This window comes from Giraffa tippelskirchi, chromosome 10 (assembly GCF_054371585.1).
Source record: "Giraffa tippelskirchi isolate mGirTip1 chromosome 10, T2T-mGirTip1v1.2.pri, whole genome shotgun sequence".
In the NCBI taxonomy this organism is placed as follows: Eukaryota; Metazoa; Chordata; class Mammalia; order Artiodactyla; family Giraffidae; genus Giraffa; species Giraffa tippelskirchi.
Window position 1 is genome coordinate 17309842 of NC_137284.1, and position 26015 is coordinate 17335856.

Below are 26015 nucleotides of genomic sequence, written 5' to 3' on the forward strand. Positions count from 1 at the left end.
AGAGTATTTCTTTCCTTCTTTCTTTTTTTTTTTTCTTCTGGCAATCATGAAACACACTCCCTTGATCCACGGCCACATCCAAGCTCAGTGTTTCAGAGCTTCTTAATAAGCAGTCTTCTCTGCCCACTAACGGGATTGGAATTGCAGTCGCGAGGTACACCTTTTCCATCTGAAGCAGAAGTCAGGGTTATGTCAGGACGCTGTGTTGCAACCTTGTAATGACATGGCCTCTCCTACCAGCCTCTTCCAACCTTTTTGGACCGAGTGACTCATGCACCACAGTCCAGGCTGAGTATAGAAACAGCAGCAGGCGGCAAACTTGGGTGTTTTTGCGCTTATTTTTCTGAATTTCTTCTTAAAATAAATTGCAGTTACCAGCAGTCAGCAGTGCCCTCCAGCTGACTGTAAGCCTAGAAGCCCGTTGCCCTCTCTGACCCAGGCCCACCCTTTCCCTGTGGTCACCAGCTCCAACCCCTGGCGCAGACGCGGGGGGCAGGGAGCAGAGCTCCAGCTTAGCACTTTTTATTCCATATAATACCTTCCTTTGTTTAAGGATATTTTCCATTCTGCAATGCCCAGGAGAGACCCAAATTAGACTCCTCTGGGCACAGAAGTGTTACTTTTTTCCCCCCTCTTTTTCCCCAGCTGTAGCTGAAAAATAAATAAATAAGCAGAATTGAGAAGTAGGTGAATCTGGCCCAAGACTGCTGGGCGGCGGGACTGGCTTCCCCGAAGCCACGCCGTGATCTCGGTGTAACTGCACCCAAACCACTCATAACGTGTTGACGTGAGAGCCTGTTTATAGAAGGAAAGGATACGGCAGGCTCAGAACAGGTCTGATGCAAGCATTGGCTTATAAACATGGCAGTGGACTCTATCAGACCGTGTCACCCAAATATATGCTGCCAAAGCACCGCTTCCCTCTAGTCAGCACCCCAGGGCAGCCAGGTGTTCCACAGTGTCTCAGTCGGCCTCTGATCAGTTACAACTCATCTATACAGCGTTTCCTTGTTTCCAAAGGGCTTGAAAATACGTTTTCCTTTTTTTAAATTATGAAATTGTAATAAGACATTTACAAGAGACTTGGAAAATATAGAACAAAGGTACATATAGCTCCACTGTGTAATTGTTTTTTAAGTAGATAAATTAAGATTTTTAGTTGGAGTTTCAATACCAAACTCTCAAAAATTAATAGGGTGAATAGACAGAAAAGTTTGCACTGTGAACCAATCCGTGTGGATTCTCAAAGCAACCCTGGGACACAGGAAGGGCATGTCCTCTTAGAGTGAGTCCTTGTCTGTAAAATGAGGACAGGTCAGGTGCTTTCCTCAACATCACTTGTTTCCTTAAACCTGGGTCTTTTCGGTCAAACTTCCCGTCCTGTGTTCTTTGTGTAGTGATACGGACTCATGAGGGAGCTTCTGGCTTTGTTGTTGTTCATCCCCAAGTCATGTCCGACTTTTTGTGACCCCATGGAATGTAGCAGGCCAGGACTCCCTGTCCTTCACCATCTCTCAGAGCTTGCCCAAGTTCATGTCCATTGAATCGGTGAAGCCATCCAACCGTCTCATCCTCTGTCATCTCCTTCTCCTCCTGCCTTCAATCTTTCCCAGCATCAGGGTCTTTTCCAGTGAATTGGCTGTTTACTTTCCTGCAGAGGAATCATACCAGTGAATTTAGGAGAATGAGAGAGTAATGGAGTGAGTTTGAGAATATCTCACCCATTTTCAAGGGAGACGGAGGACTGTGCTTCTTCAGATCCTCCAAGAGCTGAGCATGATGTTTGTATTGAGGCTACAGCTTTTGTTCTGTGATTAAAGTAAGGCAACCCAGTGCTGAAAAAAACATAGCTGTTCTGGGTGGGGTGGCAGGCCAAAGGTACAGGGGATGTTTCAATCTGATAAGCTGCTGAAGCAGAGTTTAATCATTTTATCTCAGCTGGGAACTGTTTTTCTGTGCAGGCATGAACTTGTTTTCCCAGCAGTCTCTGCTCCCAACAAGCTATCAAATACCCGAGGAAAAACCCAAACCAGCCCCCTCTGTCTACGTCTGATTCTTACAGTGAATGTAATCCGACTGTTCCATACAGTAGTCAGGGGCTGCCACCAGATTCCAGGGTCATTAGGGGATCCACAAGTTCACTTGCGTTCAGTGGAGAAGTTTCTCTGCTTGGTTACCTTCATCTGCATTCTACTGTCATTCCTATGGAGCTTGGCACCAGGACAGAACTTTGGTTATGTGGCTCTTCTGTCTTTGCTTGAGCCCTGTCATATTTCACCAAAGTAGAGTCTTCTTACTAGTGTCTTATCTGGGCCTGAACTTGAAATCTGAGGGCAATGGAAAAAACACCAAACACCAGATATCTGTTGGAAGAGGTGGAGGCTCTGAAATCTACCCGCTTGGACTTCTCTGGTGGTTCAGTGGTTGGGACTCCACACTTCTGGTGCAGGGGGCAGGGGTTCAATCCCTGGCTAGGGAACTAAGATCCCCCGTGTGGCGCAGCATGGCCAAAAATAAATAAAATAGCAATAAGAATAATAAGAAAATAATGCAAATCTTCCTGCCTAAAAAGATTGTCCTGTGTTTCTGAAAAACTTTGGACCTGATCTGTTTGAATGTTGACGACTGATTTTGGTAAACTCCCAAGGTGTCGGGAAGATTCGCTGGAGAAGGAAATGGCAACCCACTCCAGTGTTCCTGCCTGGGAAATCCCATGGACAGGAGAGCTTGGTGGGCTGCAGTCCATGGGGTCGCAAAGAGTTGGACTAAACAACAACAACAACAATAAAACATCTTCAAGCCTTGGAGGCTGGCGGTACACGCATGCATCAGAAAGAGGGTGGATGCCTTCCCAGCCCTTCGAGATTACTCATGGGCGTGCTTTCCAAGATATTAAATCCCCTTTTCCAGCTACTGAAATCATAAACTTAGCCATACTTTGGTGAGCTCATCTGTAGACAAGGCTCCAGTCAGGGGAGGCTCAGACACTAGCTCAGTTAGGGAACATGCAGATATTCTTGCTGAGGGACTGAGAACACTGTGGTCCTCGCCTCCAAGGTCCTCTTTGGCTGAGCACTGCTCGCATGCTGACCTCTTTGTTCCCTTCCTTCCTGGTCTGTTGCAGAGGATGTGAAGCCATACCAAGTTAATGGAGTCAACCCTTCATACCCAGAGTCCCGCTATACCTCGGATTACTTCATTAGTAAGTTCCTTTCGGCTCCTCTTCTGTCTTCCTGCTCACTGTGATGGGAACTTAGGAAGGGAACCCTGTCCTAGGCTATCTCAGGCTCCTGCCTGGCAGTTCTACAGAAAATAATATCTTCTGACATATAGACTCTTGGGAACTTCCCTGGTGGCCCAGTGGTTAAGACTTCACCATCCAGTGCTGGGGGTGCGGGTTTGATCCCTGGTTGGGAAGCTGAGATGCCATGTGCCTGGTGGCCCAAAAGCCAAAACATAAAGCAGAAGAAATATTGTAATAAATTCAATAAAGACTTGAAAAATGGTCCATATAAAAAAAAAAACAACAAACCTTAGAAAACATGTAGACACTTGCTTATTTGCTTTGTTATTCCTGCAAAGCACAAGGTTTCAACCTGTTGCACGTTTTATTCACCTGCGTGCTCCTACACTGGGGTCTTGCTGATATCTTCAGCATGACAGATAGTCACAGAGAGACTGCGATTTGCTTGCCTCCAGTGGTCCTGTTTGACGCTGGGCCATGTGGTGGCCAACAGATGTTCGGGTCAGGGATTTTGATCTTGTTCTTTCCTTTTTGCTAGTACATGTGACAGCATTCCCTTTGAAATCTTTCCTCCAGGGCATGCCCTGCAGCTTCGGGTTCTGAGCAGAAAGCCTTGTCTTCCTGGTGCCTGATCCCTCACCAGGTTGCAGGAATGGCCAGAGGAAGAGAATTAGTGTAGGGCTGTGCTTATCTGATGGCTTTGCTTTCAAAGGGTATCTTAAGTAGGTTTGTTTTTGCTTTATCGTTTTACTTTATGATCTGTATACTCAACAACAACAATGAGTTTATTGTGTGCTAGAAAGGTTGGTTGTGTGCTGTCATTGGATCTTCATCACAATGCCCTGGGGAAGATTGCCATCATCCCTATTTTAGAGATGAGAAAATTGAGTCAGAAAAGGGAAGTGTCTGTTAAGGGCCATGGCAAGGTTGAAAACCCAGGCCCTTTTGACTTCAAGTATTTGTCTTTTATTCCCTAAGGAAGTCAGCTTGGTTAACATCATGGGGCCGTTGCAAATGGGGAGGGAACAGCCTGTTTTTGGTACTCACCTCTCCTCTCTCCAATCGCACACTCTGTGTTTCCAGGCTACGGTATCGAGCACGCCCAGTGCGTCCCTCCCTCGGAGTTCTCCGAGCCCAGCTTCATCACGGAGTCCTACCAGACTCTCCATCCCATCAGCTCGGAGGAGCTCCTCTCCCTCAAATATGAGAACGACTACCCCTCGGTCATCCTCCGGGACCCTCTGCAGACGGACACCGTGCAGACTGACTACTTTGCCATCAAACAAGAAGTGGTGACCCCGGACAACATGTGCATGGGGAGGGCCAGTCGTGGTAGGTCACATTTCTGCTGTAGAAGTTTCTAAGAATTGCCTCACTTGGTGCATTTCCCAGGTCCCATTTTTTTTCCTCCCTCGCTCTTAGCCACGGGCATTCCTGAGTTTTTGCTTTTCCGTCTTAAAATGTCTAGCTGTTAAGAACTTTGTATCATGAAGTCTTAGCCGAGGCTTTCGTGATGACAAAGACTGTGGATCCATGGTGGAATTGAAATCCGGCAGGAAGACCAGTCACGTTTCTTAGTTAGGTGTGACATTTCACCAAATAATGTTAGGTGCATGTATGCTGTATTTTCCTTGAGAGGATTTTGCTTAAGCAGAACACAGTCACGTAAAAATGATTCCAAGAACCCTCCCGGAGAGAAATGATCTCCGCGTCGTCCTGGTGTTCAGATATTCCTGAGTTGGACTGCCGCTCTTGGCTTGGTGTCTGATGACCTCTGCTTCTCAGCCTGGGCTTCCCAACCTCTTGTGACTTCTCTGGTTTGGGAAGATAGAAGATGGTTAACCAACAGCTTATTTGGAACCAGTCATCAGCAGTGTGGTCTAAGTGTGTATTTAGCTAGAGGACCAGGGAAAGAGGTGGCCAGAAGCTTCCAAAACTAGATATTCTCTCTTACTGCCGTGACTCTTATGACAAAGGTAAGATATTCACTGACAGTGAACTACATGGTTCTGAATAGAGCTGACTGATCTTACAAAGCCAAAAAAGGTTAAATACACTCAACTTTAAAGATCAGGACCTAAACACTCAGAGACCCAACCCATCTAGTGACCTGTCCAGACGGTTTGCTCTGATAGAAGGACAGTCCTGTATAAAGACAGGCTTGTTCATAGGGGAAGAACTAGCTGATTTTTTTTTTTTTTTTGATATTCTGGATGTTACCTTTTATCCAAAATGAAACAGAAATAAGACATGATTTCAGATATTATAGAATTCTTCCTAAAAGCAGAGTAAATTAGGTTTCAGAGAAAAGGGAACAGAAGCCGAGAAATGTTAGGTGACACATTATTATTATTGAGTTTAAGTGTCTTGAAATTTTCTAATTCAAATATACAGAAGCTTACCCAGGTTCCTGCCAGTCCTATAATCTACTTTTCTGCCAAATATTTGAAATGATGCTGCAGATCACTCACAGGAGAACTAGCTTGACTGTTCTGATGGATAAACTGGGAAGAGTTAGAGACAGGAAGAGGAGCAGGAGAAAGTCTTTCCGAGTGGTGCTTGCGAGGCCTTTGGTCATAGAGGTCAGGCCTGGCCAGCCCCGCAGTGATTTCTGCTCCGTGCTGACCCCGCTCCCCGTCCTGTGGCCAAGGCCTTGTGGGCTTCACACTGCCAGCTCCTTCGAGTCTCCAGGCTCCCACTTTCTCCCAGCAGGCCCTCGGAGGGAAAGTCCCAGCAGAATCGGAGCCTGTAATCTGCCTCCTTAGGGCCACAGGGTGTTTGTGTTTCAGACAGAAGGGGATGGGTGGGACCAGCTTTACCTTCCCCTTTCTTCTTTATTTTTGGATGCAGGTCTATTTAAATACTTACACTCACATGTGTACCTTTTTTCTCAGGCGGGTCACAGCAACAGAATGCTTGTCTTTCTCATGGGGCTTTCTGTGAGTGTGCAGTGAGGCTGTGCACGCATGTGTGTGTGTGGGGGGGGCCCAGCATGCTGTCACTTTGGGCAGGACTGTTGCCGGTTGTTTTCCACTTGCGTCTGGCTTTGCTTTGTGTATCTGGCCTCTTCCCTCTCCTCTTGGTTCCTGCGACCCCAGATGAATGATGGTGGGCCAGACGGTGAACTGCACAGAGAAACAGGAAGGCCTGCTCTCTGGCCTCATTCTCCTTTGCTCACACCAAGCATCTCACCACACAAATGTGGGGGCAGACCGTTTTGTTCACGGTTGCTCTTTTACGAGTGAAAAGTGCTGCAAACAGGACGTATTCCAGTGGGGTGATTGACTCTGCCATGGCAGGGTTGGGGTAGACTGAAAGCATCACTGTTAGTTGAAGATGATGAACAATAATCGCAGTGTTCCCAGACTGCATTAGGGTAGACAGAGTGTTTCTATTCCACTTCCTTGGACTCAGAGAGCTGTCTTCTTTGTGCTGGTCTGTTGAGTGGGCTGCCACGGGGCTCCCCCACCTCTTGTTTTGGGTGCCCTGAGGTCTGTGTGGTGGGGTCAGGGAGCTTTGCAAGGACCTCGCTGAGATGTTTCTCAGGAAAGCTGGCCGATGGATGTCTTAGAGGACACGAGCTTCCCCGCCCCTGAACACAGTAGCCTAACTGAGCGACTCATCTAGTTGGAACCAACCCATTTTGGGAGAAAATACCCGTAAATGAAGGTTCCCAGCTCTAGGATTGTGAAAGAGAGCTGAAATGAAAGCAGCCTCCTGCTATAAACCGCAGCTCTCAACAGAGTTGCATTTGGCTCATGTTTGAGAGGCTGCCAGGGGGCGGTTATGGCCTTGTTCAGTGTCTCTGCTTACTGGGGCTCCTTGGAACCTCAGCTGTCCAGCGAGTGGAAATTCCAGTCTCCACGCCCTCCCAATATAAAAATGACTGACGGAATCATCTCAGGGACTTTTGAGTGTAAATGCAGGGGACTTGGTGGGGTGTTCTTCATGAAAATATAAACTCTTTCTTAGGTTTTTGGTATGTTTAAGATGGACAGCTGGAATGAGCAAACACCTTTTTATGGGAGGCCACAAAATTTCCTGTTCTGTTGAAAAGAGGCTGCTGCATTCTTGGTTGGGGTCTGTTGTCTTGAGACTTAATGTGAATTTCTGGAAGGGACAATCCCTTCTTTTTTAAGATTTTTTATTTACAACATTTTGGGGGAGTATAATTGTTTTATAATGTTGTTTTATAATGTAGTTTCAGGTGTACAGCAAAGTGAATCAGTTTATATATATATATACATATATCCACTCTTATTCTTTTCCCATGTAGGTCATTACAGTGTATTAACTAGATGATAATAATAATGATAATAATAAAAAGTTGCAAATATGACAGTGGACTTGGCAGATAGGGCCAACAGCTCCGGGGCTTTCTGGGGATTGCCGTTCTTTGAATGAGTGGTTGGAAGAAGGAATGAGACGAAGCAGATAACTAACTAGATTTTTGTTCCAAGCAGTGTTGGGAGGGATAAGAGGCTCAGGAAATTTACAGAGTAGATAATGCAAAAATCACCTATTTAGCTTCTTGTATCTGGGGTTAAAAATCTATTTTGGAAGAGATATATCTTCCTTCCTAATTACTGTATATTTAATTTTGGTTTGGACACCAAAATTAAATATTTGAATTTCATTGTCTTAACAAATTTCCTCTGTTGTGAAGGGGAGGATACACCAGAAACTTCCTAGTATTACTTTGTATATACCAACTTTCTTCTGGGATGTGAACGTCAGAGTAGGCTAGCCGGCCTTGACTCACAGGTATTTCTGCATGCACATTTGTCACGTCCTTTGGCCTCTTGACTTTGCTGGACTCAATCAGCCATTTAATCTCCCATGATTTAATTGAGGTTGCCTGGAAAATATCTGGAAATAAAACATAAAAAATATTCCTGTGAGCCTTTGCAGCAGTTAGCTGCATTTGTTTTTGTCCCCCTCGTTTTCAGCCTCCTTTTAAATGGCATTTTTTGCCAATGGAAATTTCTCTAGGAGCTATTATGCAATCATAGCAGCTGTTTATAACCTGGTTTGGGAAATTAATGAACTTGCATGATCTTGTGGTCAGTTAAGAATGCCTTAAGCAACTCACAGAGTAAAGGATTTCTGCCATTGCTACTGACCTTAACTCTTCAATCAACTTCTTTGTTTTTTTTTTAATTGCCTTCGTTTCCCTAATACAGCAAAAATTTCAAGTACAGATAGTGCTTGGTAAAGAATATGGATTTCTGTTTAGAAGAATGATAATGTTTTCTTTTTTAACCTCCTGGAAAAAAAAACATCTCATGACTTCTTTTTCTATTTGAGAAGTCATAGAGGCAGTACGATGTACATTTCAAAGAATGTTTGGAAAAAAGGCTAAAAAATAGTGTTTTAGTTCCAAGGTCAAGGAAGGTCAATCCTCTTCTAGTGTAATGGAATTTTTTTTTCTTATGACCAAAGTATTTTGCCAAATGGGGCCTTTTGAAATCATCTCCCTGGCTTGAGTTAGGGTAGAGGGTGAGTTGAGCCTGATGCAGCTCAGATTTCTTCATCCACTCATTGGGTCTAGCTCATCGGCCAGAAATCTCGTCATAACAGACGTGTTTCTCAGCCTGTAGGTTTCTGGTTCTGGAATTCTCGTCGTTCCAAATACTGCCGTCTCCCCCCGGCACAGATGAGTAGCAACACCCGGCTCTGAGTCTCGGTCCTAGGGGCTCTGGAGCAAGACCGGACCACGCAGGGGGCTCTCAGGCTGGGCCCAGGCAGCTCCTCTTCCCCGGAGCAAACCCACGCACCTCCACCCGCGCCGGCCGCTCCCTCTCTGTATCCCTCCTGCTCATCCTCACCAAGAGGATTTCACAGTGTCTCTTCCCATCCCTCCTCCCCGCCCTCCTCCTGCCTCCTCCTCCTCCTCCTCCTCTAGGTAAGCTTGGGGGCCAGGACTCCTTCGAGAGCATAGAGAGCTACGACAGCTGTGACCGCCTCACCCAGTCCTGGAGCAGCCAGTCGTCTTTCAACAGCCTGCAGCGCGTCCCCTCCTACGACAGCTTTGACTCCGAGGACTATCCAGCCGCCCTGCCCAACCACAAGCCCAAGGGCACCTTCAAGGACTATGTGCGTGACCGCGCTGACCTCAATAAGGACAAGCCCGTCATTCCTGCTGCGGCCCTGGCTGGCTACACAGGTAGGATGCCTGGCCTTCCTCCCACCCGCTGGGATGGGCTCCCTGGACACTTGTGTGCCGTCCCCAGCCCCTAAGGTCACCCCCTTTCTTTCTGGGGGACAAGTAGACTCTGAGAGGTTGGGTCAGCCTCTCAGGCCACTCTGCAAATAGCCATTGGGTTTTGGAAGCAAACCATATCATTCTATTTCAAGGGATTCTTTCCAAGAGTGGTAGGAAAACTGATATTTTGGATCTGTAACTAGGGGAAGGGAATTCTGTTGATCTGGTGCTTCTGGAAATTCTGCTTTCCAGCCTAGCATCAAGGGGCTTCTGCTTGCCTGCTCTTGGAGGTCTCTCTGAACACAGCCAGCAGCAGCGTCGCTCAAAGCCATCACTGAATGGGTCTACTCCCTGGACTCGTTGGCAGTAGAATCCTCATTGTCAGGCAGGAGTGTGAATGGGAAGAGTGCCCTCAGTCACCCTACACTCTGGCTACATCCTGGCCTCTAGAGGAAACTTTTCTTCTCACTGAGCATTATTGTTGACTTTTTTTTTTCCCCAGGAGTGAAAGTTGTAGTCATGGTGAACAAAAGAAAGATCATAGAGAAAGGAAGGTGTATGTTGAGAGCTTGGGTTTTGATTGAGAATCTGGTTATAGAGCAAAATGATTCATTGTCCAAGTGAGGTGGGGCGCAGAGGCTTCAAACCTTGGGAAGGTTTGAAGAGTGTATCTGAGAACTATTCAAGGAGTAGGAATATATTAATGATCAAACCTTTTCTGGAAGATTGTGCCTGTTTAGTCACTTCAGTCCAGCACTTTGTGACCCCATGGACTGTAGTCCACCTGGCTCCTCTGTCTATTGGCTTCTCTAGGCAAGGATACTGGAGTGGGTTGCTATGCCCTCCTTCAGGGGAGCTTCTTGACCCAGGGATCGAACCCACGCAGGCAGACTCTTTACTGCAGAGCCAGTGGGGAAGCCTGTAAGATTGTAGGGTTTTCTAAAAATCAGAAATTGTGTTTTGAGTGGAGCTTGTTTTAAGCTTCGATTGCACAGTGGTGGTGTTGGCCTCTCTTGCAATTTATCTACCCTGGGCAGGTCACCATGTGGGGACCCTTTGTGTGGATGAAGACAGACACCTAAATCTGCATTTCTAGAGAGGTAGACCTATCTGATCTTAAGACTGAGCTCTATCCCCGTTTTTGTGTGAGGGAAAACTCAAGGAAAACCAGCTGACCTTTGAGAACAACTCACATGCTTGGAAAAGTTCCTCCTCCTTCATGGATCAGGGGTGTGTCTCTTACGTTGCATCCCTCCAGCTCCTCGTGCAGTTCAGTGCATGCATAGGCGCTCAGAAGTTACGTTTGGATTTCAAAGTAGTGACCAGGACTATATACAGAGTCATGGGCCAGAAAAGAGCTTAAAAGTCACTTACTTTTTTTTTTCTACAGTATTCCCCAAGTCCTTGCTTGAACATCACGAGTAGATGGGAAATCGCTGTTCTGCAAGGGGGTCAGTCCCTTCCCTCTGGGCAGCAGACAGTAGAAAGTTTGTCCCTTTCTATTAATGACATCTGGAATAAAGAAAGTATGTAAAGTGTCTTTCAGGGTGTATGAGAGTGCTGTGTGTGCTCAGTTGTGTCCGACTCTTTGCGACCCCATGGACTTGTAGTCTGCCAGGCTCCTCTGCCCATGGGATTTTCCAGCCAAGAATACTGGAGTGGGACGCCATTTCCTTCTCCAGGGGATCTTCCCAACCCAGGGATCGAATCTGCATCTTTTGCGTCTCCTGCATTGGCAGGCGGGTTCTTTACCCCTGCGACACCTGGAAAACCCCTTATAGTAACCCTTAGGTATTTTGAGAACTGGACTCCAGTTGGGTACACCGATGGAGGAGAAAAAGATTGCCTAGTTAGGAGGGGGAGAGGCAGAGGTAGCTATGAAGTGAATTTGGGCTGTGGAGGTGGCAGGCATCTCTGAGTGGCTGTGTTTGCCTCTGTTCTTGTGATGCAAGTGCTGTCATCTGCCCAAGTGTAAAGGCTACCACCTCTCCTCCCCCTGCCACCCTGACTTCCAGGACCAAATCCTCAATGTAGCTTCTCCTTATTAAAGGTCTTGCCTTATTCCCTCTGACATAATCTCTACCATAACCACTGTCAGCAGGCATGATCATAATTCTTCTCCTGTAACAGTTTTCATCATTTTCTTTTCGTTTAGTGTGCAGTTCTAAAAATTTTGCTAGTTAAGGAGGTTTTGTGGATAATGACCCTAAATACACTGACTTTAAGTTCTAAAGTTTGGGTTATGGCCAAAGAAAGCCTTATGATTTAGGTCAACCTGCATGGGGTAAGATTCTGGTAAGGAATCGTGGCTACTCTATAGAAAGTTTAGAAGTTTCTAGAAATGGTGAAAGCCTGATCTCCACCTCAGATAGAAACTCTTCTGAGAAGGGCACGTGTATAAGTTATTGGAGTCTCTGGTGGGAGAAGCCTGCAGAGCTCATAGTCTGCAAGAGTGATTTGAAGAGTTTCAGCTAAGATGATCTTGACAAGAATCATCTGAGAGTTGGAAATCTCTCCCAAGTGTCATAGTTTCAAGGAGAGAAGGGAAAGGATAAAGTGGAATGTTAAGACGTAGGAATGAGTGTGGAGAACGAATCTGGACATGAAGATAGCCATCAGGAGCGCCAACACCAAAATGCCACCTATGAGCCTTCTCACCGGTGGGCATTTCTCATCCAAAGCCAAACAAATCAGAACATCAGAAGCTCTTTTCAGGACAAATACAGGAATGTCCTGGAAGTCTTGAGTTATGTTTGATGTCATCCCTTATTTGGGCTTCCCAGGTGGCTCGGTGTTAAAGAATCCACCTGCCAATGAGGAGATGTGGGTTCGATCCCTGGGTCAGGAAGATCCCCTGGAGAAGGAAATGGCAACCCACCCCAGTATTTTTGCCTGGAGAATCCCATGGACAGAGGAGCCTGGCGGGCTACAGTCCATGGGGTTGCAGAGGAGTTGGACACGACTGAGCACGCATGCGCTTCTTTGGGTGGATTGTTCTGATGATTGCTTCTTCCTTCTGTCGTTCCTTCCATCCTTTTCATCCTTGCTCTCGTTTCCTCTCTCTTTCTCTGTCTCTATCTCTAAGAGAACAAAGGAGAAGATGATTATCAGTTAATGATCTCAAAAACTCCAGTAGTCATTTGAACTAAAATACAATTTTTAAAGTATCTTACCATTCAGCTTTTTCTTCTTTATAACTGGGGATTTTACTTTTCAAGCCATCTCAGATGGAGGTGCAAACAATAGCCCAGAAAACAGAAGTCCTCCATGCTCCCCCCAGCCCTAACACACTGTGTGATTTTAGGCAAATTTACCTTGTACCCTCTTCCACTTTTAGCGAAGTGGAAGTGTCCCTCCCTCTCTTGGTAGGAGATCTGTGAGCATGTAATTGAACTAACTCAGTTAATGAGACAAATGAGCGCCAGACAAGTTGCTAGACGCAGGAGAGAAAGCTCAATCGTAACAAATCAATTATTTCAGCAGATGTTTCTGAGCACATGTTGAGTACAGATAAGTAATCGTAGCCCTGGAAGGTTCACTATCTTGACGAATTCAAGATATTGTCATTGTCCTTAGACTTGAACTGCATTTTCTTATTGCTGTGGTTTGATGAAGGTCAGGATTTGTTTGGCATGTGGTGTTAGTCGCTCAGTCATGTCTGACTCCCTGCCACCCCATGCTTGGTGTGTGGGGAGTGGTCCAAATTTGGGTGGCTTTCTTCCCCCCATCCAACCTCCCCCCCCCCCCCGCCCCATGTTCACTGTGTGGTAAATATCTCCTGTCCACAGTGAAAACTATATCTTGCCCCTCATTGTGACCCCTTATCATCTCAGATACATCCTAGGGAACAGGCCAGGGAACGGAACATGCTTCCCTAGGCCCCTCCACCACCTGGGAAGTGTACAGTGACTGGAGTTCTTATAAATGAGTCTCTGAGTCTATGCAGACATGCCAAGATGACCTGAAGTTTGGAAAAGTACTTTGGAGAATGGAAATCATTGTATAAGTGTTGGCAAAACTCTTTATTGCTCATAAACATCACACCTACTTTCTGTCTCAAGTTCTATGCTCTTTTTTTTTTTTAATCTGTTTTCTTTAAATTTGCTTACCTCCAGGATATGTGTGGCCACACAGTAGGAGTGCATGTATACCTTTTATGTCACTATTATTTGACCTGAACTAAAGGATGTCTGTATTGATTCCCTGAACTGGGATATGAATCCATTTTCCTGCCTCTGGGAGCCCAATTCTCTGTCCATTTCACCAAAGGAATACATTTGACTTCTTCTGATGCTGTCTTAGTTACCGCACTGTAAGTGTGGAAATCAGTTAGAAACTGAATTTTCACATTCTCTTGCACAGTTACATTCTTCCTCCCAAGATAAGAAAATTGCATCAACCTTCATTGGGCTCCCATGGCAACTTGTTAAATTAGGTCAAGATGTGGGGGCAGATAACAGGGCTTGAAAGCCTGCCTGTTAGCTGAGTTAAGAATACATCAAATGCAACACTAGCTTCCGCCAGAATGCACCTTCTTACCTTGCTGGGACTGCTTGTGATTATCAAACTGATACAATCAGAAAGCTCCGTTTTCTTTTGTTTGAAGATACATTATGAACCTCATCTGATTACAAAACCATCTGAGAGAAGTGGCCCAGTGTTTTCTGTGAATCTGATGGACCTAAACAAAATGCTTTCTAGATCCTTGACAAACATAGGCATCCCTGGTTTTTTTTTTCCTCCATTTCAGTAGGTGTAGAATAATATGCTGGATTTTCAAGAGTATTGATCCCTTCCCTTCCCTGTCCCTCCAGGCTCTTTTTATCAGTGACGAAACTGATAGGCATCCCTGGTTTTTTTTTTTCCTCCATTTCAGTAGGTGTAGAATAATATGCTGGATTTTCAAAAGAGTATTGATCCCTTCCCTTCCCTGTCCCTCCAGGCTCTTTTTATCAGTGACGAAACTGAGACACAAAAAAATGACTTATTCCAGGCCTTCTGCAGGAAGGTAGCTCTTGAACTGAACCTTAAGTGCCAGATGTCTCACCTGAGTATGAAATCTTTCTCTCCCTTAAAGAATGAGAATACTCATTGGTTATCTCAGTTACTCCTAATAGAGTAGATTAAGGGCCTTGTCCCTTGCTTGTCACTCATTAACACTGTGCAGGGGTGGGGCGTGGCATGCAGGAGGGGGTGGAGCTATAGTCTCTAAACCACCTTCATAGAACTTCACTCCAGATTGCCAGACTTTAGTTGCTGCAGATAAGGAATTCTTTCCTGTCACTCCTGCAGTTGGTATGGAGCAGTTCTGCTGGTAATAGTTGTGTTGTCAGTGTGTAGGTATGGCCCCAGCTTTGTGTTGCAATTGTTGTATGAAGTGCTCAGGGTTTCTTCTTTATCACGGAGCCTGGAAAAAGGCTAAGCTCAAGCCATTCATTATCTGTAGTGAAATTATGATTTACTAGGCTGTGCAGACTTATGAACAGCTGATCCTTCAGCCTCTGAAAGACTACATTTGAGACCATCAGGAATTCAACTTGCAAGAATTTTTGAGTGAGACATTGCACAAAGTGGTACCAGCCTTGTAGAAATGGAAGCCCTAGACAATCCCCCATTGCTTTTAGCCCGAGATAAACCTTCTTCTCATTTTGTAGATAAATTAGAGCCCACCTACTCTCACACAATAACAGAGTCCAAGGGCCACACCCAAAACCTGGGCTTTCTGACTGGTCACTGAGTTGTAGGGTTCAGAAATATAAAGCTACTGCTAAGACATATTTTTGAAAATAAACAACGTTCCTGCAAAAGGAAGGGCTTCCAAGCCCTTCAGTTCAGAATGAAACCTGAGCTTGGGCGGCATTCCCTGAAATCACGGTTTTCTGAAGGAAAGCTGGATTGCAAAATCATCTCAGTGTCCTCAGTTACAACCCCTAGGGGAAGCTTCTCATGTGAGCCTCAGTCACTGATGAGGAAAGGAGAGTGGGTCCCCAGAGCAGAAGAGGACTGTGGTGTGAATTTGTGCAGGAGATTCTAATTCTAGCCTACGCGCCCATGGAGATGTTATTAGGAACAACTTGGAGCTTTATAATTGAGGGTGAAGGGATTATTCCCTAAGCCAGGTTCTGGAATACAATCTCTCCATGTCAATACTGTGGCTGTAAGGTTGTGAGTTGACTACAGTCTTTCTTGACATAAGTGTATAACCCTGGTGCCCATTTTGTGCAGTCCTGCCATTAACAAGGGTCCTGAGGTTCTCAGCCCAGGCAAAGCTAGACTTGGTCTCAGGCTTACAGGGAGCATCACTGTCTCAGGGTAGAGCATCCATGGGTAGCACCTGGATGGCTGGGAGGAAAAGAGTTTGGCAATGAGAGAGGCAGAAACAGGGTCTGCCCTTTACTCCTCAGGGGCCCCTGTGAGGGGCGGGTTGTAAGAAGCCAGACAAACCCCCTCAGCCTACGTGGAGCCTAGCTACCAGCCAGCATCTCAGAAGCTGGGGAATTCTGATACTCTGCACTGTGTTTGACGGTGGGTCTTTAGGGCACACATGGAATGCAAGTGGGATCTCACTGGAGTAGCGAGTTAACATGCTGCTCAGTTGAGATCACTGGGGAAGTACGTTGAAGCTCGGGGGAGGGGGGTCCCCGGCAGCTCCGAGCTGGAGGGATCAGAATCCCCTTGGTATTGTTATCTGCGTGGAGGTCTCATTGCCTCTGCCTCCTGACTGGTTTGTGTGGGGACAGTTGGTCTTAGTCATCTGCCACCTGTGGAGAAAGATCACGTGGTGGGAGGACTCAGCCTCTGGTGGGAGGACTCAGCCTCGCTGTTCTTTTTTTTCCTTCTAAACAGCTTTGAAGGTGTGGACAGGGAGGTTCCCTGTTTCTGTCAGTCGCCTTTGAAGACCGCAGCTGGCTGAGCCACCCCAGGGTCTGGACGCAGTTCCGGTAGCTCCAGCAAGCTGCCTTTGGAGCAGAGAGACCCCTTTATACTGTACAAAACAGATAGCAGACCCTGGTGTGTAAACCACCTGAAGCCTATGGGTGCCTGGATTTGGAGTCAGGAAACTCACAAGGGGACTCATCTTTTTAGGGGACACAGCACCCCCCTCTCTCTGCCAACCGCCTGCTTTTGAGGCGTCTCTGGGTCTCCCATTTTCTGGGTGGCTGTTTCTTTAACAAACTCTAACTTCGTGTGGTGGAACTGGGTGGTGACCGTGCTGGAATGCCACTCTGCCTCCTCTTGGAAGCTCCACCTTCGTGTCTTTGAAGCTGATGTTTCCCCTGAGCAGAATCCAGCCCGTGTGTTGCTGAGGCAACCAAGCAGGTCCTGTTGGTCGTGAGCAGCTGGCCTGGAAACTCCCGCGGCCTCAGCTGCGAAGGGCTCTGCCAGTTGGTCCTTGATTTAGCCTGTTGGCATCTCCTGGTTTCCCAGTTGCCTTCCCAGCTCGGGGTGATGTCGGACCAGTGGCTTCTCAGCATGGAGACTCATTCCATTCAACAGACGCTACAGTCCACCCTTGAACACACCGGGGGTGAGGGGCGCCGACCCCTGTGCAGTCAGAAATCCGAGTATAATCCCCAAACTTAACTACTAGCCTACTGTTGACCTGCTAACATAAACAGTCCACTTACACATATTTTATGTGTTTTATGTACACCTACATGTATTTTATGCATTCCTAATATCCCTTTTTTTTTTCTTAATGTTTTCATATTTCTAGGCTATGCAATTTGTCTGTTTTTTTTTCAAATTGCTGCAAATCTACAAAAAATATTTTTTAATATGTTTATATTAAAAAGAAATCCGTGTATAAGTGGATCTGTGAAGCTCAAACCTGTGTTGTTCGAGGGCCTGTGTGTATTCCCGCCTGTCTGCTTCCCCCTAAAGTGACTTTCTTGTGATGCTTACAGATGCCACTCTTATGCCTTCAGGTTTAGGTTCAGCTTAAGCACATGAGAGGTGAGAGGCTGTTTGACCATGGGCTGCGTGCCAGAGGCTTCATTGTGTCAGGGTTGAGAGCGGGGACTCTGGAGCCAGGCAGCCAAAGTGTGTCCTGGTTTTGCCACTGACCAGCTGCATGGCTGTGGGCAAGCTGACCTTACTGTGCCTTAGTATTTTCATCTGCAAAATGGTCACAATAGCAGTTTCTGTCTCTTTGGATTGTGGTGGGAATTGCATGAATAGCATGTGGAAGACACTCAGCACAGTGCTAGGTCCATAGGAAACCCTCTTTAGGTGCTAATTGTTACCGCTGTTTCATATTATTCTCCAGACCTTTTGTTTTTCCATTACAGTTCTACATTCCTTTGGGTCAGAGGGTGATGGGTTTAACTTAGAGAATTCCAGTCATTCCTGGCAGTGTCTTTTGGGGCACAGCTGATACTGCCTTAATTTCAGTTTAGGTCAGTTCATGAAGTCTTCCAGGTGGCTCAGTGGTGTGAAATACCTGCCAGCCAATGCAGGAGATACGGGTTCGATCCCTGGGTTGGGAAGATCCCCTGAGGAGGAAATGGCAACCCACTCCATTATTCTTGTCTGGAGAATTCCATGGACAGAGGAACCTGGCAGGCACAAAGAGTCAGACGCAACCCAGCATGCACGCACCCCCCACCGCCTAGGTCACTTCAGGTCTTCAACTCAACCCACATGTGTGCTGAGCTCTTACTGTGTGCTAGACTCTTTCATATGTGGTCATATTTTTTAAAACTGTCACCAACCACTACATGGAGAAAAATCTGTTATCCTTACTTTATGAAGGAGGGAATTAAGGTTCCCAGGGAGGGAAGAGGTCTAGCCCGGAGTCACACAGCAGACAACAAAGAAGAGGCCTTTCACAATTTTTCACAATGTCAGACAACTGGGAGGAAAATATCCAACATTAGTGGCATGTTAGTTTGGGTCTGCTGAGCAGCAGATGTCGAGACATGATTGGACTTGTAAGAAATGTCCGGGGGAGGGGGGGGGGAACGTCTGAAGTACAGAGTGGCAGAGAGCAAGAGAAGGTGGAGGGCTTTCAAAGAGAAGGCGGGGACCTTTCAGGCCCCGTGGCAGACAGGACGGAAGGAGACTTGTGAGAAGAACCTCCAGTGGCACAGCAGTTCCAAGGAAGTGGTGTCCAGGCTCCTGGGAATTTCGGTCAAAGTTGCCCAGTGGGGGCGCTCTCCCCGCCTGGCAGGAGTGGCCTTATGTGACCTCCATGCCCGGTCCCTGGCCGCAGCAGCTCCAGGAAGCATGTTCTTGGTGGGGACTTGGTGGATGGAGTCACAGATGCTCCCTGTGGCCAGAGGGTGGAGCCTCACGTGGCCGTGGCCACATCAGCCCTGACTGATGAGTGTGGCGTCCGGCTGGTCGTAGAGCAGGACGCTGGACCACGATCCCGACGCTCCTGGACTGGCTTCTGGGTTCAGTGCCTGCTATTGACATTGACTTACCCAACTGCATTGTTTGCTCTGTGACTCACCTTTCCTTGAGCGATAATGAGAGTGAAAGTTGTCCTAAGGTGGGTGAATGTGAAAGTTTGAAGTTGGTGTGGGGCTGGGACCTGCTCTGCCAGAGAGGTGCTCTCAGGGCTCTGCTCTGAGGGGGTGTTGACCTTCAGAGCCAAGATGGGTGCAGTTTCTCGTGAGGGCCCCTGCAGGCTGGGTTCTCTGTCCTTTCTTCTTTAAAGGCGTGGGCAGTCCCTTTTCAGCTTATCCCATTACAGTGGAACAGAAGTGTTTCTTCTGCTGCCTCCTTGATGCTCTTAATACTCTCTTGATGCGCTTAATACTCTCTTCTGTTATTCCACCCCGGCTGGCTACCATGCTTTACATCTGAGGGGTGCTCAGAAATTATTTATTGGGTAAAGGCTTGAAAAGTTGTGTGCTCCAATGATGGTTTAAGATATAGTTCACCACCCCAAGAATTTGAATACGTAAACTAGTGATTTCTCTCATCTTTGGTACAAGGGGGAAACTTTACTCCTAGGATAAAATAAAGCTCAGAGTTTGCATGGAAAATCTACTAGGAAAGGTCCAGGCTTCAGAACTCTCAAGTCTTATTTTCTAGTCCTAATCAGTGAACCCATCTTTCTTCTTATGACCTAGATGCTTAAGAAGGCATTTTCTTTTTTTTTTTTAATTGCCTGTAGGATATATATATATATATATATATATATATTTTCATCTTTTAAAAGAAGTTTTGTTTTTCTAATTTTTACAATGTTGTATTGGTTTTTTGCCATATACCAATGCGAATCAGCCATGATTATACATACATCCTTTGGATATTTATATTAGCTATCTAAAGTATCTTTTATTTCTGAACACAATTTGCACTGTTACTGTTCAGTTGCCCAGTCATGTCTGACCCTTTGCAACCCCATGGACTGCAGTACGCCAGACTTCCCTGTCCTTCACCATTTCCTGGAGTTTGCTTAAGCTCATGTCCATTGAGTTGGTGATGCCATCCAACCGTCTCATCCTCTGTCACCGCCTTCTCCTCCTGCCCTCAGTCTTTCCCAGCATCAGGGTCTTTTCCAGTGAGTCTACTCTTCTCATCAGGTGGCCAGAGCTCCAATAGGAGCTTCAGCATCAGTTTGTACTCTATACCCTCAAATCCAGACCTCACTCATTTCTGGTGACTTCTTAAAACAATCAGTTACCTAGAAGACATTGGGAGGAAAAGCTCTGAAGAAACCCACTTCCTGGCTTGCGCTTTGCCAGCTCGCTGTCCAGGAGTGTGTCTGAGTGGCAGGGTGAACGTGATTAGACAGAGTTCTTGAGTTTGGAGGGAAGGTGCCTGCCTTTGAGGACCGGCTGCCCCTTTAAGAGAGGACCCATCTCTTCTCCTTGCAGCCACCCCCACACGTGTGTTCTTGAACACTTGCAGGTGTGAGTAACGCAAGCAAAAACAAGGGCCTTTCCTCCAGACACTCAAGTGTGTAACTGTCTTGTGCTCAGGCCCCAGGCAGACTCAAGTGAGTCTCAGTTAAGTCTGCCCCGAGTAGGGGAGTCTGGCTGAGCTAAGGCCAGCCAACTAGGCTACCTGCCAGGACGGTCTTGGACATTGATCTCTGGACAAGACTTTCTACTCTTCCTTCGATCAGTACTGATGGGATCTGTCTCTTGGGCCAAACTACAGACAATTGTGGGGAATGCTGGACTTACTATGTAGCTCAGTCCTACGTAATTACTAGGTGGAGTGGGCTTGCTGTGGAGTATAAATGATTAGGGAAAAAAAAAAGTACATTGGGGGAAAGAGGATCTAAGTCTGTCTGTGGCCAAGATTTCCCCAAACCATAAATGTCGGCGATACTTTCACTTGCAAAGCAGCTTGCATCTGTTCTTTTTGTGCCTGCCTACTTTGAATTAGAGCAAGGACTTCAGAGTTATCCCTCACTTGAAAAAACCTTAACTCTCTTCTCATCCACAGTGTTTAAAACACTTTACATTATATATGTTAATCATTTTGTTTTCGCCTCTAACTTTCTCCTCTTTCAAAGTTGCCATGTAAAAGGCCAATTGAATTCGTGGAAGAATAATTGAATTTTATTTAGTGCTTTTGGTATTTTGTTTTTCTATTGCATCTTGTCTTTCCTTATTTTTCTTTTAAAAGTCTGCTTTTAAAAATATTTTTTCTGTTGTTGAATTCTTCTGTTTAATTCTACTGTTATGTTTTATATTCCTAAACTGTTCTACACTGTGGTCAGCTCTCTCTCTCTCTCTCTCTATATATATATATATATATATATATATATATATATATTTATAAGGCAGGAAGGAGCTGTGATAACTATTTTCATTTTAGAGATGGATAAACTAAAGCCCAGAGAGGTTAAATGAGCTGTATGAGATTGCTCAATGAATCAGGGAAGAATTGGGGTCAAAGCTTTAGACACTTAACTGCCTATTTTGGGCATTTCCCACCATCATGTGTATAATTTCATTTTATAGGATACTATCTGCTGTCATCTCAGTCAGTATGCCCAATGTCTGACATGTTTGTTCGTTTAAATTTTTTGAAACTCTTCCTCCTTTCTTTTGGTCTACCGTTTCAGAGACATGGACTTGACATTAAAGACTGATTTTGTTTTCTTGTTTCCATTGCTAGCTACTGGCTATTCCAGCAGTCAGTAAATGCACGGGCATGAACCTGTTGTCTTTCATGATATTCACGAGGGATGTTTTTCAAGCACCTGTTAGAATGTTGTTTGTGGTTATGAGCTGAGTTATAGGAACTTAAATCCTGGATTGCTGCCCTTGAGTTACTAGCCACTGATAGAGAACAAGTGTTCAGAACATAACGGTTTAGAGTGATTTGTTGAACCAAGGCATCTCAGCCAGTTACAGAATGGATTGTGTGTGGATTCTGGTGGGGATGAGGTGAGATTGGGTTGAATTGGGAGAAAAGGAGGGACATAACTCATAAGAAATGGGGAAAGGCTCTTACAGGCATAAGACCAAGCCAAAGTACCATGCAATCTCTGCTCTTCCTTCTTTTGAAAATCTTCCCGGTGCCCTGGGTACCGACTCCTTCATCCTTAGGCAGAAGACAGTGCAGCTTCATGTTGAGTTTGGCCCAGAGGTCAAGACACTGTCAGGATGCTTTCAGTTCAGTTTATCATTAAACGTCATGTCATAAGAACTGAATGGAAAAAGAGGGACTTTGGGATCATTTGTGAATGATAATTTAGAATGGGGTTGACAAGAAGTGGGTGACGCTTAGATTCTGGGGTCACCCACCCACCCCTAGAGGTGGGCACTCCTGCAGTTGCCGCTGTTCAGTCGTTCAGTTGTGTCCAGCTCTCTGTCACCTCATGGTCTACAGCATGCCAGGCTCCCCTGTCCTTCACTGTCTCCCGGAGTTTGCTCAAACTCATGTCCATTGAGTCAGTGATGCCATCCTGCAGTAGTTTGTAAGAAAGATAGACTTGGGAACAGATGGGTCATTTCTGGATTCGAGTGTTCTGTTTTTGCTACCATCGTTTGGCTGTGGGTAGAGACACCTGGGTGGGAGGGAGGGGCCGCTTGGTCCCGTTCCTCTGTTTTAGGACCACCTGTCAGATGTGTGCTATCGGGACCAAGTGAACCCTGCTGCAAGGGTGACCAACCATGAGAGTTTCATAGGTTAAAATAAATGCGGTGTCCTGCCCACACTGAGGTGTTTGATTTGACTTTGAGAGTCGAGCTACAGAGATTATTCTCAAAGTAGCAGATGAATCCCCAAAGGACCAGAGGTGTGGTCGTTTTTATTTTGGGGTGCATGTTGATGAAATGTAGCCTGGGAGTCCCCCATATTGTTTGGCCCCAAATATAGTTTAATAGAGAGAAGCAGTTTGGGTCACCTTTTCAAAACCCTGATACCTTTCCGCACAGGAGGATTGTTTGAGTAAGACAGTTCAGTAAATGTTTACAGAGCTTACCTGTCCAAGACCAGGTCCCAGGCCAGGCACTGACTATGCCTGTAAGGGTCAATCAGATGCAGCCCAGGCTCCCAGGGAGCTGACAGCTGGATCATTTAACAGCAAGCAGGTTTTTTGATAGCTGGTATTTGTTGGTGAGGCCCCATCCCAGGCTTTGGGTTACAGCAGTAGAAACACACGGGCCCTGCCCCTGGAGCATGTGTTCTAGTGATGAGAGAGATGCAGGGAGAGCCAGCTATTGGGGCTGGCCCTGCTGAAAGCAAAGCATGACAGGAGGCTGCCCGAGACGCCGGCTGCACGGGGCCTGACTCTGTGTGTGTTAGCCTCGTGCTGGGCACAGGTGACAGAGGGAGAACGTGCAGCTGAACTGGAAAAGCTGAAGTCCCGCTCTGACTGCAGTTCACGAGCAGTGAGATCATTGCCATGGCTGGCAACCCCCACGCCTAGAAAATGAGAAGAAAGATACCCACATGTGGCCACGTGGAGAAGTATTATGATCTGGAGCATTGGGGACACCTTGCTAACCTCCCATCCTAGCCTGTGCCTTTCCTTTTACTTAAGTAGCTCACATCTTAGCCTCAGAGTAACAGAGGGGAAAAAAAGCAGGGCTTTTAAATAACCACCCCTCATCTAGATAGATGGGGACCTTCTAGTCCCTAGACAAAGAGAAGGGGTGTAATCAACTCAATGAGTAGAAATTCACTTGAAGGTTTGCCTTAAAAAGAGAGATTATAGCCTTGGATTTGAAATGCTTCAAGGGTCCCCCTGGAGGGAGGCGTCCTCCTGCGACTTGCCTTGCTGTCCTGGGGTCCCTCCCAGCTACCCACCCGATGTTATCTGTCCGGAGGCCGTGTCACCGTTTTCAGATTGGGGCTGTCAGTGTTGTACTGAGAATTTTCCTCTTCCCCAGAAGCCGAGAAGAACAAAGCAGTCAGAGGAAATTCCCCACTGCAGTCGTGGAGGGGGGGAGTCCTCCCCACCTCCCGCCCCGCCTGTGAGAGAGACTTCCTTCGAACAGGGACCCTCTGTTGTTGTGGTTCAGAGCTTCGACTTGAGAAGCATAGTTTCCCAATGATGCCACTGGATTCCTGACGTGTGACACCCCGGGGCGGCCTGGTGAAGGCCGCTGTTGACTGCCCTGGGCCCCTGGACAGGGACAGCATTGTGAGTCACACTCGGTGTGTGAGCTCCCCTGCCAATGACTGGCACTATTATTAGTACCATTCTCCGCTCCTGGGACAAAGGTCACTGGGACCGGAGTCCGGTTGGGTGGGTGGAGGGGGCTGGGCCCAGGGCCGAGAGGAGGTGTGAGTGGAATGGAGGCGAGGAGAATGCTTTTCCACATGAAGATGCGTTGGAGGGAGGGAGGCAGGGACAGAGCCCGGGTCCCGCAGATTTGGGCAGACTGACGCTGAGCGATGCAGAAACAGCCCCTGCGAGAGCTCAGATTGAGCGGGCCAGCCTCAGCCAGCATGTGGGCAAGTCTGGGGCTTGAGAACTTCCCTTGGGTCTGGATTTGGGTGCTGCCAGCAGGTCAGAGGCACCTCTGGGAGTGGGCCACCCTGAGAGGTCCTAATCTTCCCTCCCAGACCCAAGGGGAGGATGGATACATTGTCATGGAAACAGGCTCCAGCGTGGGACTCTCCACTGGTCCAACCTGGGGACTAGCCACCCCGACGCCCACATTCCGGACTGTCTGGCTGGGAAAAGAAGCGCATGTCTGTTCTGTCTCTGATGCCCGCACAACCTAAAACAGGGTTGGGGTGTCAGCAGAAATATACAAGAGAGGAATTTCTGAGAGGCATCATGGATCCCTTTTATTCGGGGTCACATTGCGGGCTTTCTGAAAGGTTAGCAGCGGCTTCCAGAATGCCCCGGGAGCGCCGTGCGTGCCGTTGGCCTGGGGCTGGCGGGATCTCTCCTCAAGAATAAGGGGAGGAAACTTGTGCTGACATCACTGCTGCTATGACTTCGCAGACACGTCCCTCCCTGCCTCCCCATCCTGCGCCCTGTCCTTTCTCTCAGCATCTGGTTTTCCTATTTACCCTCCCTCTTCCCTTCAGTAAATAGGAAAAAAAAGAGGCACCACACCTAGGACTTGGGCTCCCAGTTCCCGAATTTCAGTTTTGTGTTCCGTATGAACAAAGGACAAATCACATGGAGGGGGAAAAAACACCCACGTGCAAGGACTCACCCCGCCCCGGGCCACATCCACAGACCCCAGGCATGAGATATACGTGGACAACAGGGTGCGGCTCTGAAGTGGCAGCAGGAGCAGCGGGAATCGTTCTGTCTGACGTCCCTTCCTTGTGAGCTGGTCCCTGTGACGCTAATCCAAGCCCCGTTGCCACTCCATGGCTACACATCTGAAGGGTGGGGGCCAGAAGTGGCTCTTGGACCCCCTCCCCGGGAATCCGGATGTGCTTGCTTCTCCCTGCCATTGACCACAACTTCCCGGGGAAAAGAATCCCCATGATTATTCCTCTTTCCTCAACCTGGTATAATTAGACCCCTTATACCTAAAGGGATTTTAAGACAAGTAGTATAAAAGAGGGGCATACCCCATGGCTCAGCAGTGAAAAATCCACCTGCCAATGCAGGAGATGCAGGAGACTCAGGTTCGATCCCTGGGCCAGGAAGATCCCCTGGAGAAGGAAATGGCCACCCACTCCAGTACTCTTGCCTGAAAAATCCCATGGACAGAGGAGCCTTCATGGAGTCGCAAAGAGTTGGACACGACTGAGCACGCGCACACACACACACACACACACACACACACACACACACACACCCCATATGAGAGAGGTTTGAAGACAACTAGTGGGGGTGAGAAATAATGAAATTACATGGCCTAATGGTGACCATGAGGGGTTCAGATGGAGCTGGAAGTGTCACCTGTGTAGGGGACATCAAGGTCCCCAGTGGTCAGACTGACAGGGGAACCACTGGCCATCCAGTGTCCTGGGCTGCTTGCTGTGAGCCACGGAGAAGAGATGTTTTTCAAAAGCAAGGTCCTTTTATCCCCAGGATCATTGCAGCCAGCGGGCAGGTTAGATGCCAGCTCTGGGTTGGACTTGCTTGGGGGCTATGGAGTGTTGAGATGGAGATTCAGGGGGTCAGGCTGCCTGAGTTCTAGCCATACCACTTCTGACCTGCACAACCTTGGA

At 47.1% G+C, this 26015-nt stretch overlaps 1 protein-coding gene and 1 long non-coding RNA gene across 9 annotated transcripts in view; one reads left to right on the top strand and one right to left on the bottom strand.

Moving 5' to 3' along the window:
- Positions 1-24000, bottom strand: LOC145524298 (uncharacterized). 2 transcript variants are annotated; one of them, XR_014067384.1, is made up of 7 exons: positions 23676-24000; positions 22849-23291; positions 12328-12529; positions 10824-10961; positions 8007-8113; positions 2061-5058; positions 1-1651 (listed from the first exon to the last, which is right to left on the bottom strand). It is a non-coding gene; the product is annotated as an uncharacterized LOC145524298 (long non-coding RNA). The 2 variants fall into 2 exon arrangements; XR_014067385.1 differs by lacking the exons at positions 8007-8113; positions 10824-10961; positions 12328-12529; positions 22849-23291; positions 23676-24000 and adding an exon at positions 5647-6077 and having other exon boundaries at positions 19-1651; positions 4292-5058.
- Positions 1-26015, top strand: part of ETS1 (ETS proto-oncogene 1, transcription factor) — a 138469-nt gene that overhangs the window by 107030 nt on the left and 5424 nt on the right. For 4 of the 7 annotated variants that reach the window (XM_081536318.1, XM_081536317.1, XM_081536319.1 and 1 more), the window contains 3 exons: positions 3125-3202; positions 4328-4576; positions 9150-9410. In XM_081536318.1, coding sequence (XP_081392444.1) covers positions 3125-3202; positions 4328-4576; positions 9150-9410 — 588 coding nt within the window. The remainder of the gene's footprint in view (positions 1-3124; positions 3203-4327; positions 4577-9149; positions 9411-26015) is intronic. The other 3 variants (XM_081536321.1, XM_081536322.1, XM_081536323.1) reach the window with 2 other exon arrangements.